This window comes from Hordeum vulgare, chromosome 3H, assembly GCF_904849725.1.
Source record: "Hordeum vulgare subsp. vulgare chromosome 3H, MorexV3_pseudomolecules_assembly, whole genome shotgun sequence".
Classification (NCBI taxonomy): domain Eukaryota; kingdom Viridiplantae; phylum Streptophyta; class Magnoliopsida; order Poales; family Poaceae; genus Hordeum; species Hordeum vulgare.
Window position 1 is genome coordinate 578,416,136 of NC_058520.1, and position 19,894 is coordinate 578,436,029.

The 19,894-nt window shown below is 45.6% G+C and overlaps 1 protein-coding gene and 3 pseudogenes across 1 annotated transcript; 3 read left to right on the forward strand and 1 right to left on the reverse strand.

The window, feature by feature from the left end:
* Positions 1 to 933: 933 nt before the first annotated feature.
* LOC123445895 lies at positions 934 to 1,097 on the reverse strand (annotated as a pseudogene).
* A 1,363-nt stretch (positions 1,098 to 2,460) lies between these two features.
* Positions 2,461 to 4,793, forward strand: LOC123445285 (delta(3,5)-Delta(2,4)-dienoyl-CoA isomerase, peroxisomal). The gene is made up of 2 exons (XM_045122249.1): positions 2,461 to 3,355; positions 4,409 to 4,793. Exons 1-2 carry the CDS (start codon positions 2,671 to 2,673, stop codon positions 4,597 to 4,599), a joined length of 876 nt encoding a protein of 291 aa, XP_044978184.1. The 5' UTR covers positions 2,461 to 2,670; the 3' UTR covers positions 4,600 to 4,793.
* A 919-nt stretch (positions 4,794 to 5,712) lies between these two features.
* On the forward strand, positions 5,713 to 8,938 carry LOC123445286 (annotated as a pseudogene).
* Positions 8,939 to 11,959: 3,021 nt separating this feature from the next.
* Positions 11,960 to 17,563, forward strand: LOC123445287 (annotated as a pseudogene).
* The last annotated feature ends 2,331 nt before the right edge of the window (positions 17,564 to 19,894 follow it).

Below are 19,894 nucleotides of genomic sequence, written 5' to 3' on the forward strand. Positions count from 1 at the left end.
TTGCTTGTCCTGCTCAATTTCTCATCATGGTGAAATTAACAATGGACGGGTTGATTTCTCAACAAAATATGATAGGACCGAGTACATTAGTTAGTTAGCTTATTATTTTAATAAATCAAAATGATTATAAAAAGATTAAAAGCGTGTGGTATTTTTTTCTCCTGTTGCAACGCACGGGCCCTTTTGCCATACCTCTGCCCGCCCACTGCCCCCGTTGCGGCGCTCGAGCGCATCGCGTCGACCCTGGTCCACTCTGGCGTGTGCCCAGGCCGCTGCCACACCACTCGTCGCCGCGGCCGACCTCAACCATCACTGTTGTCGATCTCAACCCACCCGCTTCCGCGGCCGTACCTCTGCCCGCTTGCTGCCCCCGTTTCGACGCTCGAGCACAGCTTCCGGATCAAATCAACGCGGCAGCTACAGTGACTGGGGATGATGCGTCTGCTCGATGCAGAACGACGGCGGCGCGGCGGAGCGAAGTACTTGCAGGTGGAGGCGGGCCTCCATGGCTCACACGGGGAACTCCGAGGTTATGGCGCGGCAACGGCTACTCCTTACGGCCAGATAGAGGCGCCTAACCCTTGCTCCCCTCATCGTATCCCCTCCTCCGACAGGAACTCATCATCTGGTGAGATCCCCTCCCCATGCCTCCAACCGTGTGCCAAGCACCGGCAAGAAATTTTGTTTTATGGGGATTTGTTTGCTGATGAATGAATGTATTGAATGTAAGATTGTATTGTTGTAGAGACAGAGAATGGAACACCACCTTTAGTTTGTCATCTGATCCCACATTCTCTACCCCATGAGTGAAATAAGATAACGGTCTATTGATCAATTCACGTAGCCTCTTTGTTTTGCTTTGCTTGCCCCGCTCAATTTTTTATCATGGTGGAATTAACAATGTATGGGTTGATTTCTCAACAAAATAGAATAGGACTGACTACACTAGTTAGGTATAGCTTATTATTTTAATAAATCATAATGATTATAAAAAAATTAAAAGCGTGTGATATTTTTCTTCCGTTGCAACGCACAAGCCCTTTTGCTAGTAAGAACAAATAGTACATTTGATCTTAGCCAAAAGGCCGAGAAACAAATGCTTTGCCTCGTCGGCCACCCCTGCTTTTTATAGCCCATCCCTGACTCCACCTCGCCAGGCGATGTGGAACTAAAAACGAGTGAGCTGTGGCTGCTGGGACGGTGGTTGGACTGGCGCCGCGCGACCGGTCGCTGGCGTGGGCCGCAAAGATCCTGAAGCAGGCCTTTTTTTTCTGGAGACACAACTGGGCCTTTGTCTCGCCTGGTGTGGTTATTTTTCGGGAGCAATTAATTGAGAAACACTTCATCACAAGCCTCCTAACATCACTTTTAAACGTCGTCATTTAACGCGTTTTCAATCGCCACTACGTGTCATGTTTTGAATGTTTTTTTGAGTTTTTTCCATGCGTTTTTGGCTTTTTAGATTATTTTTTTATTTTTTGATGTTCCGTTTTTTCATCTGTCTTTCTTATTTTTTGGCAGAAAAATCATTTTTATACAGGAAAAATGTGTTTTTTCTTAAAAGGCGCAGTTTTGCTTTCGTGAGATGTTCGGTTTTGCTTTCGCGAGAGGCACAGTCGTGTCTCTTTCAAAAGCAAAATCATGCGTTTTGCAAAATCAAAACACGTTTTCTGATTATTATTTTCGGGAGAGGCATGGTTTTGCTTTCGCGAGAGACACGGCTTTGCCTTCTTGAGAGCCACGTCCGTGCTTCTCGGAAAGGAAAAAAACATGTTTTTTGTAAGAGACAAGGCTTTGCTTACGTGAGAGGCATGATTTTGCCTCGGAAAGGAAAAAAAATGTATTTTCTTTTTTTCTTTTCCGCGAGAGGGACGGATTTGCTACCGTGAGAAGCATGATTTTGCTTCCGTGGGAGACACGGTTTTATCTTCGCGAGAGGGACGATTTTGCTTCCGTGAGAAGCACGGTTTTACCTTCGCGAGAGGCCCGGAAAAAAATATGTTTTTGTTTTTTCTGTCGTGAAAGGCATGATTTTTTTCGTGAAAAAAATCCGTTACAATGTAATCTAGTTTAAAGATTTTAACGCGAGAAAAGATTTTAACGCGAGAAACCCAACGGTGAAAACCATTTGAGATTTAAATCCATTGTTATGAGAAAAAATGTATTAAAAATACAGATTTATAAAAAAACTTACAGATTACGATAAATGGTGCATCTGAGAAAATGAGAGTGATATTTGAAAAATGTACTCCTTAATTAGTGGTTTCGTTATTTTCTCTAGGAAAAAAACAGTGGTCCGCGACGGGGCCGATGGCAGTCAGTAAAGAAGTCTTAGTATTGTCTCATTTCTTTTACTTTTACCAGCTGAAGATTCATGGGAAAATCGCGGTGAAAGAAACAAGACTGAAGCTGGATTTGGATTATACAGCGGCCGGGCCGAGGCAGCACCGTTAGGAGCTGTCGATAGGTAATTTTCGAGCTGCTTATCTTATCTAGCAATCTCGTTGCGTCCGCACAAGAACAACAAGAGAAGAGGATTAGCTTCGGTTTTTACCATGAAAAAAGAGATGTCTTCCTTCCTTCATAATACCAGCAGCAGACCAGCAGCCAGCGGCTAGAGTTTAATCCCCACACGGCACACGCCACGCACTACACGGCAGAGCAGCTCAGATGGCCACCGGCGGCGGCGCGTCGGACGCGGAGGCGGAGCTGCGGCGGGGCTTCAAGGCCCTGGCCGTGACGCGGCCGGACCCGGCGGCCGCGGTCTACGAGGTGCGCCTCAGCCGCCCCGCCCAGCGCAACGCGCTCAGCCCGGACTCCTTCGCGGAGATCCCGCGCGCCATGGCGCTGCTCGACCGCATCCCCGCCGCGCGCGCCGTCGTGCTCTCCGCCGCGGGCCCGCACTTCTGCGCGGGCATCGAGCTCGGCGGGCCCGGGAACCCGCTCACCGCGCCCTCCGCCCGCGGCGCCGACCCCGCGGCCGCGGCCGAGGGCCTCCGCCGCGCGATCCTCGGCATGCAGGCCGCGCTCACCGCCGTCGAGCTCTGCCGGAAGCCCGTCATCGCGGCCGTGCACGGCGCCTGCGTCGGCGGCGGCGTCGACCTCGTCGCCGCCTGCGACATACGCTACTGCTCCAGGGACGCCACCTTCGTGCTCAAGGAGGTGGACATGGCCATCGTCGCCGACCTCGGCGCGCTGCAGCGCCTGCCGCGGATCGTCGGCTACGGGAACGCCGCCGACCTCGCGCTCACCGGCCGCAGGATCACCGCCGCCGAGGCCAAGGAGATGGGGCTCGTCAGCAGGGTGTTCGATTCCAAGCAGGAGCTGGATGCCGGTGTTGCCAAGATCGCCAAAGGTATAATTTCTCTCTGATGTTCTTTCTTTTCAGTGCTGTTGTCTCATTTCTGTACTCTGCTAGAATGTTTAACATGAATTGTGCAATTCAAAGTTCAAAGTAATAAGGGATGTTACTTGGAGTTTCACAACCTGCAAAACAGTCCCCGTTTGGAGTTGACAACTTGTGATGTCATTACATCATTATATAGTTCATGTCGGTAACAAAATGAACAAGGGTGTCTCTCTTGGGTATCTGTAGTATATGCTGTCGATAAATCTTATTTGTACTCTGATTGCAGTTGATCGAACTGGAATCGGTAGATCCATTTGACTGGATAATCTTTGATTTTATGTTAGTCAGAACCTGTTGGTTCTGACAAAAAAAAAAGAGGTTAAAACTTCATGTTAGTAACATTCACAGCACACATGTATTGCGTCTTTAAATACAGTTGGTGACCTTCTGGTATTTTAGTATAGGTAGGATCTAGTTCAGCTTAAACTTTTCACAGGCTTTCCAGAATTCCAACTCTCCCACTTTTCATAAAGATCCATCTATATTCTCATTCCCTTATTTTCGTGCATTTGCTCAGTGTGTTTGGTGTCCTATAAGTGCAGGGTTAAATGTTTCTCTTGTTACATTATAAGCAGCAAAATCCACCGCTCTCTTGATTGGCTGCAGAGGCGCTGTTCTCCATTTCCCAACGTCATGGAAAGTAAACTGGAAAGTTTTGGCATGTAGTTAGTGCTGTTAGTTTGAAGTCAGATGCACTTGAATCAATCCGACGAAGCATTGTATAATGGCTCAAAATGGTTCACAATTCACTAGTGTCACCCCTCTATCAAGTTAGAAGCAAGTTGGATTTGTTCATCCAAGTTGTAAGTAGATGCACATATGTAGGTCTGACTGTTCCATGTTCATAGGGTGTTACCATAATTCAGATTCATGCACAAGACGTCCCTGCACAAACCAGTTTCTTGTTAACTATGCCTACCACCTTTTCTCCATCAACCATGTAACTCAACAAGCTGCAACCAATGATGGACTAAGAGACAATTTTTTTAATTGTTTCAGAAATATCAGAGAAGTCGGCAAACGCAGTGATGGGAACAAAGGCAGTTCTACTGAGAAGCAGAGATATCACAGTAGAGCAGGGCCTAGAGCATGTAGCGACTTGGAATTCTGGAATGCTGAGATCTAATGACCTGATGGAGGCCGTCAAAGCTTTCATGGAGAAGCGGAAGCCCGTTTTCTCTAAGCTCTGATGATCAACATCACAGGCGGAAATTTATATGTGAATCCTAGCCACTTGAGAATAAAATGAGGTGGTAGAAATCAGACAAGATATACTATCTCTGATAAAACAAGTGCTCTTGTTGACTGTATCTTTTATGTATACCATATATAAAGTGAGGATTTTCTGGAAATTCCTTAGCACTAGTGATGTCCGTATTGATTAGTGTTATGTTGTGATGCCTGTAGAATGTAGATTGACCATTCCCACTTACAAAGTTACAAGTGTGATGCATTTTTGCAGATAAGTTCACTCGAGCTTATATCTGGGTTGAGTGAACAAGACATTGATCCAATGAGCCTGTGATGGTCACATAGCTTGTCTAGGTATAAGTTGAATTTCAGTGCTGAAGAGGTGAGTCTGGTACTCTGATAATCAGTTATTCACACTACCACAGCCCCTTTTGGTTACCATGTTAATTGGTGCTTTATTTATAGCTTTTATGTGTTTCAAGTTTGCCATAATATATTCATTGAAGCATATATTTGTGGGTTAGTTAGTAAAAGAATCTTTAGAAATAGTTTTCAAAGATAACCCTTGAATAAGTGAGGTAAATGATACACTCTTTTTGGTTTTGGTTAATACCATGAATCCATGATCGTTCAGGCTATTGCCTTAATTGTTGAGTTCTTAAATAGTATGGTTAGCACTTCTTAAATAGTATGGTTTTGTTGGGACAGAGCTCGCTAAAATGTCCCTTGTAAACTTGGTGGTAGCCTCATGGCTGACTTTACCAAGCTTCATTTCAAGTCGTAGTGTGCTAGGTAGCTCATAAATCCTGTCAGGTAGCACATGGTTTTTATTGTTATACTGCCTTGTGTATATGTAGATATATATGTAGAGAGAGATGATACCATGTGGGTGTACAGCTACCAAAGTTCAACTGGCAGCTCAAGTGGGTACAAATGTAGTGCTGTCTTAACCATCAATCTGGATTTTATAGATCCCAAATAGCTTCCCCTCCAGTCAGCTGAAACATATACTGTACTCCCTTCGTTCCTAAATATAAGTCTTTTTAGAGGTTTCACTAGAGGACTACATACGGATGTATATAGACATACTTTAAAGTATAGATTCACTCGTTTTGCTTTGTATGTAGTCCGCTAATGAAATATCTTAAAAGACTTATATCTAGAAACGGAGGGAGTATGATATAGGCCTTCATGCAATTTGTCCATTCTATATATACACCCTCTTCTTTTTTCTCCGAATAGAAGAGCAGAGCATGCATCCCTCCAGCGTGCTTTAGTCAGCCATACTTCCTCTCTTCCCCAACTCATTCATCCATGCCTCCCCTCTACATATTGCTCGGGCTTCTCCTCTTGCACACTCCTTGAAGCTCCTCTGCTGCAAATGATACTATCACGGGAGGCCAAGTGCTCGCCATCGGTGCCAACCTCGTCTCAAGAAACGGCACGTTTGCGCTCGGCTTCTTCCAACCAGCAAGCACCATCAGTAAGCCACACAACGCCAGCTGGTACCTTGGCATATGATTTAATAAAATCCCAGTTTTTACTGCTGTGTGGGTTGCCAATAGGGAGGAGCAGATCAGGCCATCACCGACCCCCTAGCACAGCTCAAGATCTCAAGTGATGGCAATCTTGTCATCGTAAACTATGCTGGCACTCAGTCCGTAGTTTGGTCCACTCACATTGTCAATAGGACGCAAACAAGCATAAACACGACTAGTGCCGTTCTCTTGAACAGTGGAAACCTTGCTCTCACAGAGAGCTCGTCATCTGACATACTGCTGTGGCAGAGCTTCGACTACACAACAAACGTATTGCTTCCTGGCGCCAAGTTTGGCCGGAACAAGGTCACCGGTTTGAATAGCCTGGCCATCTCAGACAAGGGCCTAATTGATCCGGGTCTCGGCTCATACAGCATTGAAATAGACACCAGCGGAGTCATCCTCAAGCGCCGCAACCATCTTTGAAACTTGTACCAATAGTCAAGTCGATTCTAGAGTTGGATCCACGGACTAGAGGTTTTATTAACCCAGTATATGTTAATAATAACGAAGGGGAGTACTACATGTACACTTCACCAGATGAATCACCTCTCATGTTTGTCTCACTGAACATATCTGGTCAGATAAAGCTTAATATTTGGTCACAGGCCAAACAGTCTTGTCAAGCCATATATGCACAACCCGTTGATCCCTGCACTCCGTCTGCTGCCTGCGGACCTTTCACGGTCTGCAATGGCAATGCAGAACCGCCTTGTGACTGTATGGAGAGCTTCACTCAGAATTCACGGCGGGATTGGGAGTTTAGTGATCGAACAAGAGGATGCATATCAGGGGAACTGCGGGTTATCTTGCCCCAGAGTGGCTCTCCATACAGTCACAAGGCGGTTCTGCATTGCCATTGATGGAGAGCTTTACATTGGTGTAATGGTTCTGCATTGGGAGTTTAACCCGCAGTTCCCCTGAATGGAGAGCCATTGCCAAGATGTCTGTTGAACATGTCTGTTATCTTGCATTGCCATTGGTGTAATGGTTCTGCATTGGGAGTTTAACCCGCAGTTCCCCTGAATGGAGAGCTTTACATTGCACTAGTAATACAAACATGACCAGTTCAACAGACATGTTCCACCCCATTGCTCATGTTACGTTGCCCTACAACCAGCAAAGCATAGACGTTGCTAGTGCTACCACTCAGAGCAAATGTGAAGAAGCTTGTCTCAGTTCCTGCTCCTGCACTGCTTATTCCTAACAATAGCAGATGCTCTGTCTGGCATGGGGAATTGCTTAGTGTAAATCTGAATGATGGCATTGATAATACTTCTGAAGATGTTCTTTACCTTCGCCTTGCCGCCAAAGATTTGACAAGTTTGAGAAAAAATAAAAGAAAACCAAGCTTTGGGGTTGTTACTACTTCAAGCATTATTAGTTTTGGGATGCTAATGCTCATGCTGTTGTTACTGATATGGAGGAACAAATTCAAGTGGTGTGGTTTGCCATTACACCACAATCAAGGTAGTGGTGGGATTATAGCCTTTAGACACACTGAGTTAGTTCGTGTTACTAAAAACTTCTCAAACAAGCTGGGAGCAGGTGGTTTTGGTGCTGTATACAAGGAGTGTTGAGTGACTCGACTACTATAGCAGTGAAAAAGCTTGATGGTGCCCGTCAAGGTGAGAAGCAATTCAGAGCCGAGGTGAGCTCAATTGGACTGATTAACATATCAACCTTGTCAAATTGATTGGTTTCTGCTGCGAAGGTGATAACAGGTTACTTGTGTATGAACACATGTTAAATGGGTCTCTTGATAGTCATCTATTTAAGAGCAATGATGCTATTCTAAATTGGAGCACCAGATATCAAATAATCCTAGGAGTTGCTAGAGGATTGTCCTACTTGCATCTGAGCTGTCATGAGTGCATCATACACTGTGATATTAAGCCAGAAAACATACTCCTGGATGCATCATTTGTTCCTAAAGTTGCAGACTTTGGGATGGCCGCGTTCGTGGGAAGGGATTTCAGCAGACTTCTGACCACATTCAGGGGAACTGCGGGTTATCTTGCCCCAGAGTGGCTCTGCGGAGTTGCCATTACACCGAAGATCGATGTGTACGGCTTCGGCATGGTACTGTTTCAAATCATATCAGGGAAGAGGAATTCGCCTGAGACATTCACTAGCAGCAGTTACGATGTTGAGTATTTCCCCGTGCAAGCCATCGACAAGCTTCACAGGGGAGATGTGCAGAGTCTGGTGGATCCACATTTACATGGGGAGTTTGATTTGGAACAGGCTGAAAGGGTCTGCAAAGTTGCGTGTTGGTGCATCCAAGACAACGAGTCTGATCGGCCGACGATGGGTGAAGTGGTCTGGGTTCTCGAGGGTCTGCAGGAGATTGATATGCCCCCGATGCCAAGACTACTTGCTGCTATAACTGCACAAGCTGATGCAACTTCAATGTAACAATTCATAAAATATTCCGCGATTGATATTACTCATCTTTGTTTCAGATTATCTTTAAAGTTGTACTGTTGAGTGGAAGGAATGAAGGCAAGCTTTGCAGCTGTTAAATTGGCTCTTATTTGCGGTTTTAATACCAATTATATGTGGCAAGTAAGCATTGTAGTGGCATAATATGGGCGGACAAGAAATATGTGTATGGTTGTTTGATGGGATAGTTGATATATGTATCCTTCAATCCTTATAGATCTGAAGGAAGATGTTATTATCACTTCTAAACTGATATTGACCTCCAATATTTGACAGCGTATATCTTGCCAAATTCTTTACAGCGGAAAACCAACACAAGCATCCAGAGCTTCGACAAGGTCACACCAAATAAGAATTTTTTTTCCGGCTTCCAAGAAGTCGGCAGAAGCAGTAATGGGAACGAAGGCTGTTCTGCTTTTTTTAGGGTCGAAGGCAGTTTTACTGAGAAGCAGAGATATTACAGTAGAGTATGGCCTGGAGCATGTAGCGACGTGGAACTCAGAAATGCTGAGATCTAATGACCTGACGGACGCCATCAAAGCTTTTCTGAGAAGCAGAGGCCCGTTTTCTCTAAAGCTCTAATGATAAAAATCAACGGTGAAAACTGATATGTGAATCCTAGCCACTTCCTACTTGAGAATAAAGTGAGATGGTAGAGAATTGACAAGAAAATACAATCTCTGAATCCGGAAAACAAGTGCTCTTATCGGTTGTATTTTGTATGTATGTCATATCATATATAAAGCGAGGATTCTCTTAAATTTCCTTAGTACTACTGTTGTCGGTAATGGTTAGAGTTATGTTGTGATGCCTGTAGATTAACCATTCCCATTTACAAGTGTGATGCGCTTTTGCAGAGAACAATATGGTGTTATTGCCCTGATTTGAGGGACCGATGGAAGTTCACTGACCTCATATCTGTGTTGGGTGAACAAGACATTGGTAATGGTCCCATAGCTTGTCTAGGTACAGCTTGAATTTCAGTGCTGAAGAGGTGAGTCTGGTACTCAGGTATTCACATTACCACAGCCCCCCATTTTGGTTACCATGTTAATTTGTCCTTTATTTATTACTCTTATATGTGTTTTAAGTTTGCCGGGTTGGTTACCAACGTTTCTTGTATCTCTGTGGTAACACTTCTGCTGGTCTCTACTCTTTTGTGTTCATACCTGTTAAATTTGCATTCATAACATATTCATTGTACCGAATATTTGTGGGTTGGCTTGCAAAAGGATTTGTTTTAATTTCTATTCAAAGATAACCCTTATGTACACTTTTTTCTGGTTTAGGTTAATACCGTTGCTCCATGATCACTTAGGCCATTGCCTTAACTTCCCCGTGCATGGTCTGGAGATGGGAATTAAGATTCATTTCATCCGCCGCTAGCGGGATCACAATAACATTTTTTCCCGCGAGCTCGAAGAGTTGAAGGCTGGTTGAGCTCTCCCCTTCCCATGTGGGCTGCACCAGTAACCTTTGCCTACCACTGTTTCTCCTTCTCTATGGTTCCACCCTGTCATGCACGTCACATGTTCGACGAAATGCCTACGAATAATACGATTGTTCTGTCAACTGATTGTTACAGTCTATATTTAGCCGCCGTACATATACAATACGAGGTGGATATATGTACGGCAGCCTATAATGTATAATAAGAGGTGGGTACACGTTCTTCTTTATACGTTTTATGGGGGAAGGAGGGTGTACCGAAGCAAAAGTGTCATTTTATTTCTAGGTCCGCCATTGGTGTCAACGAAGTGGAAGGACAAAACCGTCGTCAGTGTCGTATTTTTCTGCTCGTAGTCGTTCACGGATCCGAGCTAAGGTGGGGGCACTGCGCCTGCTCCAACCCCTTCCGATCTGCTGATCTCAAAGAGGAATTAGAGCAGCAGAGACTACCTTTTCTTGCTGAATTTCCTCCTCGATGCCTCAATAATAGGCGTGCTTCTGTCTCTGCAGGTCTTATGCTTAGATTTGATTTCTTACATTAGGAAGTGAAGATTGTTATGTAAGTGTCTGAACATTGTTGGACAATGAGCAACTAGCATTCACAGAGGATCAAATGTCAATACATGTACATGTGAAGTAAAATGCAGAAAACCCCTTATACAATAAGGATATTCCGAAAAGGGGACTATACACATCTACCACCCTTCCCCCCTCCTCCCCCACCCACCCACAAAACTCATGATGAATCAACAACACTGAGTTTGAAAAGAAAGAACCCATGCTGCACTCGAGTCTGTGCCTTCACGAAGTCTGTCAATTATAACTCACAGGGCACATAGTGAAGAGCGAGAGTCTGATCCTGCACAGCAACACACACAAAATGGGCATCCATACTGATGTGCTTTGTGAGCTCATGCTTCACCGGTTCACGCGCAATAGTGATTGCACATGTGCTGTCTCACAATAAGGGAGTCGATGTAGTAGTAGACACACCAAAATCCTCAAGTAACCATCGTAACCAGATCACCTCAGCCGTTAGCATAGCCATCGGTCGCAACTCAACCTCGATACTCGAGCGAGAAACTGCAGTCTATTTCTTTGTCTTCCAAGCAATAAGAAAGCCACCAAGATCATCTACAAAAAATGAAGTTTAGCAATATATACCTTCCAGGCGTTTTGTCAAACACCTTGTGGGCGTCGAGCTGCAAACCCCCGCAGGGCAATGTTTCTCGGCGAAACGGGTCGCTCCTGGGGCGGCCGTGACGGAGGAAGCGGTCGTGGCCATCAGGGAAGAGGGGGAACGGTGTGTGCGGTGGGAAACAAGGGGGGGAGCGCTGACGGGTCGCCGCAGAGGATGGGGAAGTTGCCCGCCCAGGTGGATATTTCAGATCCGGCAGTTGGTGGACATTTGCGCGGGCGAATCGTTGTTCAGCGTGTGGTAGCGAATGCTGGAAAAAAGCAACGCGCGCGATGCAATTCTATTCGACGCACCAAGTGTTTTTTAGCGCGCGATTTTTACGAGTGTCGTGGAGCTGCCGACTCGGTCGCACGCGTGTTTAAAAGCCTTTTTTTAGGCGCGTGGCTCCGGTGAAGATGCTCTTTATATGATTGTCTGAAAAGGTGTGCCCATGCGCCCATGGCAGCCCCAACCAGGGTCCCAAGCTCATCGCACACCCCATCAACTTTTCTATCCACCGACATGATTTGCATCGTCCAGTACCCCGGGTACACTGGCCTGTTGTGGCAGCAAATGCGGCCACAGTGTTGATGTCAGTGCACAGTGTGTGAACGCCCTTGACGACACAGTTCGTCAAGTCAAGTCAAGATTTACATTAGTTCGTGGCCATGGAGAACATAAGACGATTTGGACAGGGTGAGTCGCCAACACTCATACATTCTCCTCTGGCTCAGCGGGGAAGAATGTGTGCGTCCTCGCCACCACCCAGCTCAGCTAGCCTCCACCAGTTCAACTAGAAACCACCAGGGAGAGGGAGCCATGGCCGAGGTCGCGGCGGGCGCCGTGAGCTCGCTGCTGGGCGTCATCCGCAGCGAGGCGCGGCTACTTCGTGGCGTCGGGGACGACGTGCAGTTCATCAAGGAGGAGATGGAGAGCATGAAGAGCTTCCTGGCGCACCTGTCCAGGTGGGCGCACCCAGGCAGCGGCGAGCACGACCTGGATGAACCAGGTGCGGCTGCTCGCCCAGGACTGCAACAACTCCATAGGCCTCTACCTCTACAGGGGGAACCCCGACATCCACCGCGCCAGAGGCGGGCTTCGAGGCTACCTCTGGTGGGCGACCTGGTTCCTGCACAAGTTGGCCGCGCAGCACCGCGCGGCCGAGGAGCTACGTCTGCTCAAGGAGCGGGCGCGCGACGTCGGCGAGCGGCGGCTGAGGTACGGCGTGGAGGTCCCACTCCCACCCAAGTCAGGGAAGGGGCAATCGGCTTTGACGGCATCGTCGTCGTCATGGGCTGCTGTGGCAGGTGGCTATGCTGCTGATGGGGACGACGACGAAGAAGAAGAAGAAGACGGTCACGGCCAACTCGTGGGGTCAATGGCAACCGGCGGTCATTCTGATTCACGAACACTGAATGACTACGTCAGGGTAAAGCTACGGGACTGGATAGTTGGAATTCCTGGAGGCGCTGGCGAAACTTTGTCCGTAGTCGTTGTGGCACCCTACACATATCAGGACCTCCTCGCTCTTGTAGAGGAAATGTGGGTTCGGAGACAAAACCGGGTGGGCACTCCCTACCATCGCATTGTCGTGGTTGACACTCCGGCCGTGCACCCCAATTTTATGCCGCTACAGCCCAAGGAGGTTCTCTTCTACATTCTGGGGAAGCTCAAGCATGCCAAATCCAACCCCCAGGAGCAAGACACAAAAGGCCAAGTGGATCTTGACTCTTGGGAAGTTTACGTGAGAAGATGGCAAATTTACCGTGAAAAGGAGATGGCTCTTCTTGACATCGAGAAGACTATTGAAGAGATGAAGATTGATGAAAAGCTTGACAAAATCAAAAGTGGTATTCATGGTCGACTAGCAAAGGGCGACGGACAACACAAGGGTGACAAGCTGCAGGGTAATTCTGACCAGTTGGACCTGGACGAACTACTTCAGCTGCTGCTCCAGACAGCGTTTCAACGAGATCAAAATGGGAAGGACAAAGGCATGCATAGATTACCACCGTGGGACAAGAAGAACATCATCATCAAGAAGCTTAAGGAGCGTATGGAAGCAAAGGAAAAGGACAAGAAGCTTGAAGAGGAAGAAGCTGCCAAGCATATGGGGGTGAAGGAAGGAGAAGAATCCGTGGCCAAGCATATGGAGGAGGGGGGAGGAGAAATAACCATACATATGGAGGAGGAAGGAGAAGCCAAGCATGTGGAGGAAGGGGGAGGGGAAGTAACCATGCATAGGGAGGAGGAAGGAGAAGAAGTTGCTACGAAGCATATGAAAGAAGAAGGACGAGGAGGAAAAGTAACATGCAAACATATGGAGGAGGGGGGAGGAGAAGTAGCCATGAATAGGGAGGAGGATACAGAGGATGGGGGAGGAAAAGTAACCACAGATAAGGAGGGGGAGGAGGAGGAAGAAAGGGAGAAAGAAGAAGAAGACCATGACGAAGAAGAAGACGAAGAAGAAAAAGAAGAAGAAGAAGAAGAAGAAGAGGCGACATGGATTCAGCTAAATAAGGCACAATATGCACACATCCTGCGGAAGCTGTTTCCCGAGAGCAGCAGCAACAGCAACGAGCCCGTGCAGGCTCAAGACAGATCCTTGGACAAAGAAGCTACAAAGACAACAGCTACACTGGGTGAGGATCAAATAAAAATACTCATCCACAACGCAAAGGAAGACATCTTACGGGAGCTGCAGCAAGGCAAATATGACAAGAGTGAAGGGACGAGTGAACCTGGTGCTCCGGATCAAAACCCAGAAACTGTTTCTGAAAAAATGTTTGCCTGTTTCGTGGATGAGATGATGGAGAAAATGAAGCACGAGTTCAAAGAGCAGCTCAAGATCAAAGGGCTCGTGGACGAGATTAAAAACAACTTGAATCCTCATCCGTTCCGGGCTAAGGAGTGTGAATGCCCTCTGTTTATCCTCAAAGTTGATGAGCTGATGGATGTTTCCTCATGTGAGGATATCAGAAATGCTTTGAGCCTGTTAAACTGCAGCGCTGATTTGATGATCGTCACCGCCGCTACAAAGGACATCTAGATGGCTAAAGAATATTGCTATCCACAGCGGGAACCTATAGACTATTCTCTTGCTGGCCTCTACCATGATACAATGCTCGAGCTTACTAGTCAGCAGAAGAATGAAGACAGCTATAACCCCCAAATATTTCATGATATCTTGTACCAGTGTGAGCCACATGAATTCTGCATGAAGGTCTTCACTAATGCTTTGTATGCTAACCCCAAGAGGAGCGATGAGGAGTTACACAAGCTGCACAGCACCCTGCAGGCTTTACCAACAACAAAATCATTCAACAGCACCCTGCAGGCTTTACCAACAACAAAATCATTCAACAGCGTCGCTAAGGTTATGTTCAAGTTCTCTTACAATGACCTGCCTAAAGAATACAAGTCTTGCTTGCTGTACCTAGCTATCTTCTCTCACGGACAAAAGATCAGGCGGTCAACCTTGATTGCACGCTGGGTTGCAGAAGGGCTGACATCCAAGGAAGATTGGCCCAGTTCTGTACGTCAGGCCAACCGATGTTTTGACACACTCGTTGGCCGGTGCCTTGTTGATCCTGCTGATATTGATGGCATGGGAAATGTAAAGAGCTGTGTCGTAAGTCATCCAGTTCATGGATTCATTACCACCATCGCCAGAAAACAGCACATTGTGGAGACACGCCTGTCACATCATTTGGCTCGCCACTTCTCCATTTTCAACGATCTCCAACTCCGCAGCTCTGATAGGATTGATCAATTCTTCAAGGGGCTCTCTAAATCATCTCAAGTATCCTTGCTCAAGGTGCTAGATCTAGAAGGTTGTCAGTGCTTTGGTGGGAAGAACCAGCGGTACCTCAAGGATATCTGCAGCAAGATGTTATTGCTCAAGTATCTGAGCCTGAGGAGAACAGATATTACCCAGCTACCCAATGAAATCAACAACCTCCGTGAGCTAGAGGTACTGGATATCCGAGAAACTAAGGTGCCTCCACATGCAACAGCACGTATCTTGCTATTGAAGCTGAAGCGTCTGCTTGCTGGTCACATTGATCCAAGCGATTTTGGATCTACTCCCCGCATTCCTCATAGGATCGACAAAATGGGAAACATGGAGGTACTATCCAATGTCAAGGCCCAACAGAGTCATGATTTAAAAGATATTGGGAGGCTATGGCAGCTGAGGAAGCTAGGTGTGGTTATCGATGATAAGGATAGTCACCTAAGGAATTTGCTTAAGGCGATCAGTGACCTACATGAGTGTCTCTGTTCTCTGTCAATCACTATTTCCGTAGCCGTACCACATGAGGCAGAGCTACCAGAAGTCAATGTATCTTACCTAAAAAACCATCCCAAGATTCTTGAGAGTCTAAGCATCAGGGGAACCTCGCAGAAGTGGCGTCTTCTTCCATTGTTCATAAAAGGTGATACCAACAAACTTGCCAAGATAACTCTATGTCACACTCTGCTGAGCCAAGATGATCTGGAAGTCCTTGCCAAGCTGCCCAAGTTACGGTGTGTCAGGCTCCAACATATTGCATGCACCGAGCACAAGCTGAACTTCAAGAAAGGTGAATTCGGATGCCTCAAGTACCTTCTTGTTGAGGAGTCAGACTTGACTAATATCAATTTTGAGGATGAGGCAGCCAGTGAGCTCGAGAAGATGGTTTTGTCTATCACCAGCATATGTTCTATTTCTGGAGTTGACCACCTTCCAAATTTGAAAGAGCTTGAGTTGAATAGCAGCTTCTGCGGCAGTTTGCTATCATCATTTGACAATGCCACACATATAGCCAAGCTGACTCTTTCTGGTACACTGCTACAGCAAGATGCTCTACAACTACTCACCAAGAAATCAAATATACGCTCTTTGGTGCTCCTGGACAAGTCTTTTAGTGGAAGTCAGAACGAGATTACATTGAAAAAAGATGAGTTCTTATGGCTCAACCTCCTTGTTGTTGACTGCTCGGCCATCACCAAGATTGTCTTCAACAGTGGGTGTGCTCCTAAGCTCGAGAAGATTGTTTGGTCATCTTCCACATCTCTCTCCGGCATCGACAAACTTCCCAGATTGAAGGATCTCGAGTTCAAGGGTGACCAAGTCCTTCCTGAGGTGAGAGAGGCCATTGAAAACCATAAAAACAAGCCTAGTTTTAGATCCAATGGACCGGAAACTCAAGACTAAACAAAAGGAGATGAAGAAGAGAGCGAAGATGATGCTGCAACATTCTTTTTCTGCTGGAAGAAACAGGTTTGACGCCGGAAGGGCCTCTCCTTTGATCCCATGGTTTGGTCTGCGTGTGCTAGTGTGGATTGCAATCTGTTCTGCTTGTCTGTTGATTTCTTTCTGCTGTGTGTTTATGTTCTGCGTGCATTACAACTTAAGTGTGTCCGTTTACTTGCTCTACATGAGTGCCCTAGTGGTGGCTCCGACTGAGCATAAATGGTTGTATCTATGCTTGGATTCGAATTCGTGTGGCTTTCCTCTGTATCGAACATCATAAGCATCCGTGTACGGTTTGATGTAATAAGTGCGATGTTTGTGCGCACATTTGACTTCTTATTAATATACAGTGTGATATCAGTATGCTTTGATTGGGTTTCTGCAACTCAAGGATGAACTGTTGTGTGTCATGATATAGTTACCTGCAATGTCCGTTTCTTTTCTTCAAACCAGCTGAGTAGCTCTTGCACTAGTGCCTGATGATGTACTTGAAGCAGAACTTTATGCAGATTAAGCATGTGCGATCCACAATCTGTCCGCATCTCCTGATTGCCAGGCAAGCAGTAGCAGCAACCACGGCTATTACACTTCCGCGTGTAAGGAATCAAATCGAAGCACAAGACCTGCGGAAACAGATAGTATTAGGCGTGGAGGGGGAAATTCGGCAAGGAAATTTGATCTCTCCAGCTCTAATAATTCCTCGTGAGATCAACGGATCGGAAGGAGCTGGAGAGGAGGCACGGCACGGCACGGCGCCCCCATCTTACCTTGAATCCGTGAACGACGACGGGCAGCAAAACGCCGCACTACCGACGGCCTATCCTTCCTCTTCGTTGGTACGGGGTGGGCCAGAATCGGAGGCCACGGCGAGGGTGCGGCCGCCGACCCTGTCAGAGGAAGAGATGGAAGGGGGTTGACGGTGGCGGCGGGGACACCGATGAGGGAAGGAAGTGCATTTTTCCTTTAATTATCGGAGAAATTTAATCTGCCTACCCAAATACTAAGTGCGATGTGTTTGGAAAAACTGCTTGGAATTGAACTGGACTGATAATTCCAAATTCAAGATGGAAAGAAAAACGGACTCCAATTTGGACTCTACCGTTTGGTTGTGCATGCAATTTTACTCTTTGAATCACAGGGTAGCATCCAATTCCAATTGTTGTTTGGATGTACATACAATGGAATTGGAATTTTTTTTTTAGCTTGCACAATATAAACTTCTATACATGTATGAAAAATAGTATTATGTGTATACTTGAATATTTATATATTGTTTTGCACACATAATAACACAAGTACAGATAAATACGGAATGAACAAATGACATAAAATAGTTTTCAAGTGCCCGGAACACATCATGGATAATAATTTTGGTAGTCTATGTCTCTTACACACAACATAAATAGATAGTTTATGTCTCTTACACATAGCACAAATGAACAGTTTATGTCACAAACAACAAAATACATAATAGTCCACACATCAACCAAACATGATAGCAACAAGCAATCCAAGGTCAAGAGCCATAGCCGCTAGCTCAGCATCGACTTCCGGAAGCAACAAATTATCTCGCATATGCTGCCTATCCCTTGCATAGTTGTGTAACACATAACACGCATTAATAAGTTGAATCTGCAAATATTTAGTTGATGGTCAAAGAAGGAACACAGGATGGTCCATATGAACAACCAAATGGACATGTGTTACCTGGTCCTCTATGTCAAAGAAAGAACAAGAACGCAAGATGGTCAGTTTTTTCTTTAACAAATCAAAGGTTCTCTCCACAACATTTCTAGCACGAGCATGGGGCAAGTTATACAACTCTTTTTCATTTAGGGGTGTTGTTGACTTGCAACCCACTCTTTTGAGTGGTACCGAGTAGGTCTGAATGGAGATAGAAATCCCGGTCCATTGGTATAGCCAGCATCAACAAGATAGTACTTTCCTATTGACAAGTACATAAGTTAGCTAACAATTAAATATAAGAAATGAAGCGCAAAGAGAAAGAATTGTACCCTGTGGTATAACAAATGCATCTTCGTGATAGATTCTCGTAGCATCTTTTAGCACTCTCGAGTCTGATGCCGAACCCACCCAACCAGGTAGAACATAGAGAAATTTCATGTTCCAATCAACCACACCTAGCATGTTAGTGCTTATATATTGATGCCTATTCCTATACCTCCCTCTGTCAACATCATTAACAAACACATGAATATGACACCCATCGAGTGCACCAACTGCATTAGGAAACCACTTCCACTTGTAATCATCAGGAGGGGTGATAGAAGGATCAGGAAGCTTGATAAACTCCCTAGTTAAAGATAGGATGGCCGATAACATAGTAGATAAATGCCTACTGATAGTCTCTAAAGAACGCTGGTACGTGCCGCCCAACATCCTCATTTTAAATCCATGTCCAACAACTTGTAAGAACATAGCAACATTTTCTTCTACCGTTACAAACGTGCTATCTTGGAGACCACACTTCTCATGCAACATGGCACAAAGATCATGGAAGTTTATTTTAGTTAAGCGTAGCTTATCATAGCAAGTTGTCTCGGACCCCTCATAGGTTTGTTTCAGTATATACTTCTGATATGCAACCTTTTCCTCATCATCATCGAAGCATCCGAGGTCCCTCGGTGCCCTTTGAGAACTAAGATAAGCAAATGCTAGACATGAAATTTTGAAATATTTCTTTGTCAACAATATCCTCTTTATTTTTCTTCTTTTGTTCTCTTCGGTAATAGGCAACCAACTCTCGTTGAGACATGATGAAATAAGCTACAATGCACACACCATTTGTTCATGAATTATTCAGAGCATTGATACGTAATAAAACATCGCAGCAACATGTATATAATAAATGACAAAACAAAAGCACACTACACACATGAAGTAGGAGGCATAATATGTTGGAATTATGCCCTAGAGGCAATAATAAATATAGTTATTATTATAATTCCTGTATCAAGATAATCGTTTATTATCCATGCTATAATTGTATTGAATTAAGACTCATTTACATGTGTGGATACATAGACAAAACACCGTCCCTAGCAAGCCTCTAGTTGGCTAGCCAGTTGATCAAAGATAGTCAGTGTCTTCTGATTATGAACAAGGTGTTGTTGCTTGATAACTGGATCACGTCATTAGGAGAATCACGTGATGGACTAGACCCAAACTAATAGACGTAGCATGTTGATCGTGTCATTTTGTTGCTACTGTTTTCTGCGTGTCAAGTATTTATTCCTATGACCATGAGATCATATAACTCACTGACACCGGAGGAATACTTTGTGTGTATCAAACGTCGCAACGTAACTGGGTGACTATAAAGATGCTCTACAGGTATCTCCGAAGGTGTTAGTTGAGTTAGTATGGATCAAGATTGGGATTTGTCACTCTGTGTGACGGAGAGGTATCTCGGGGCCCACTCGGTAATA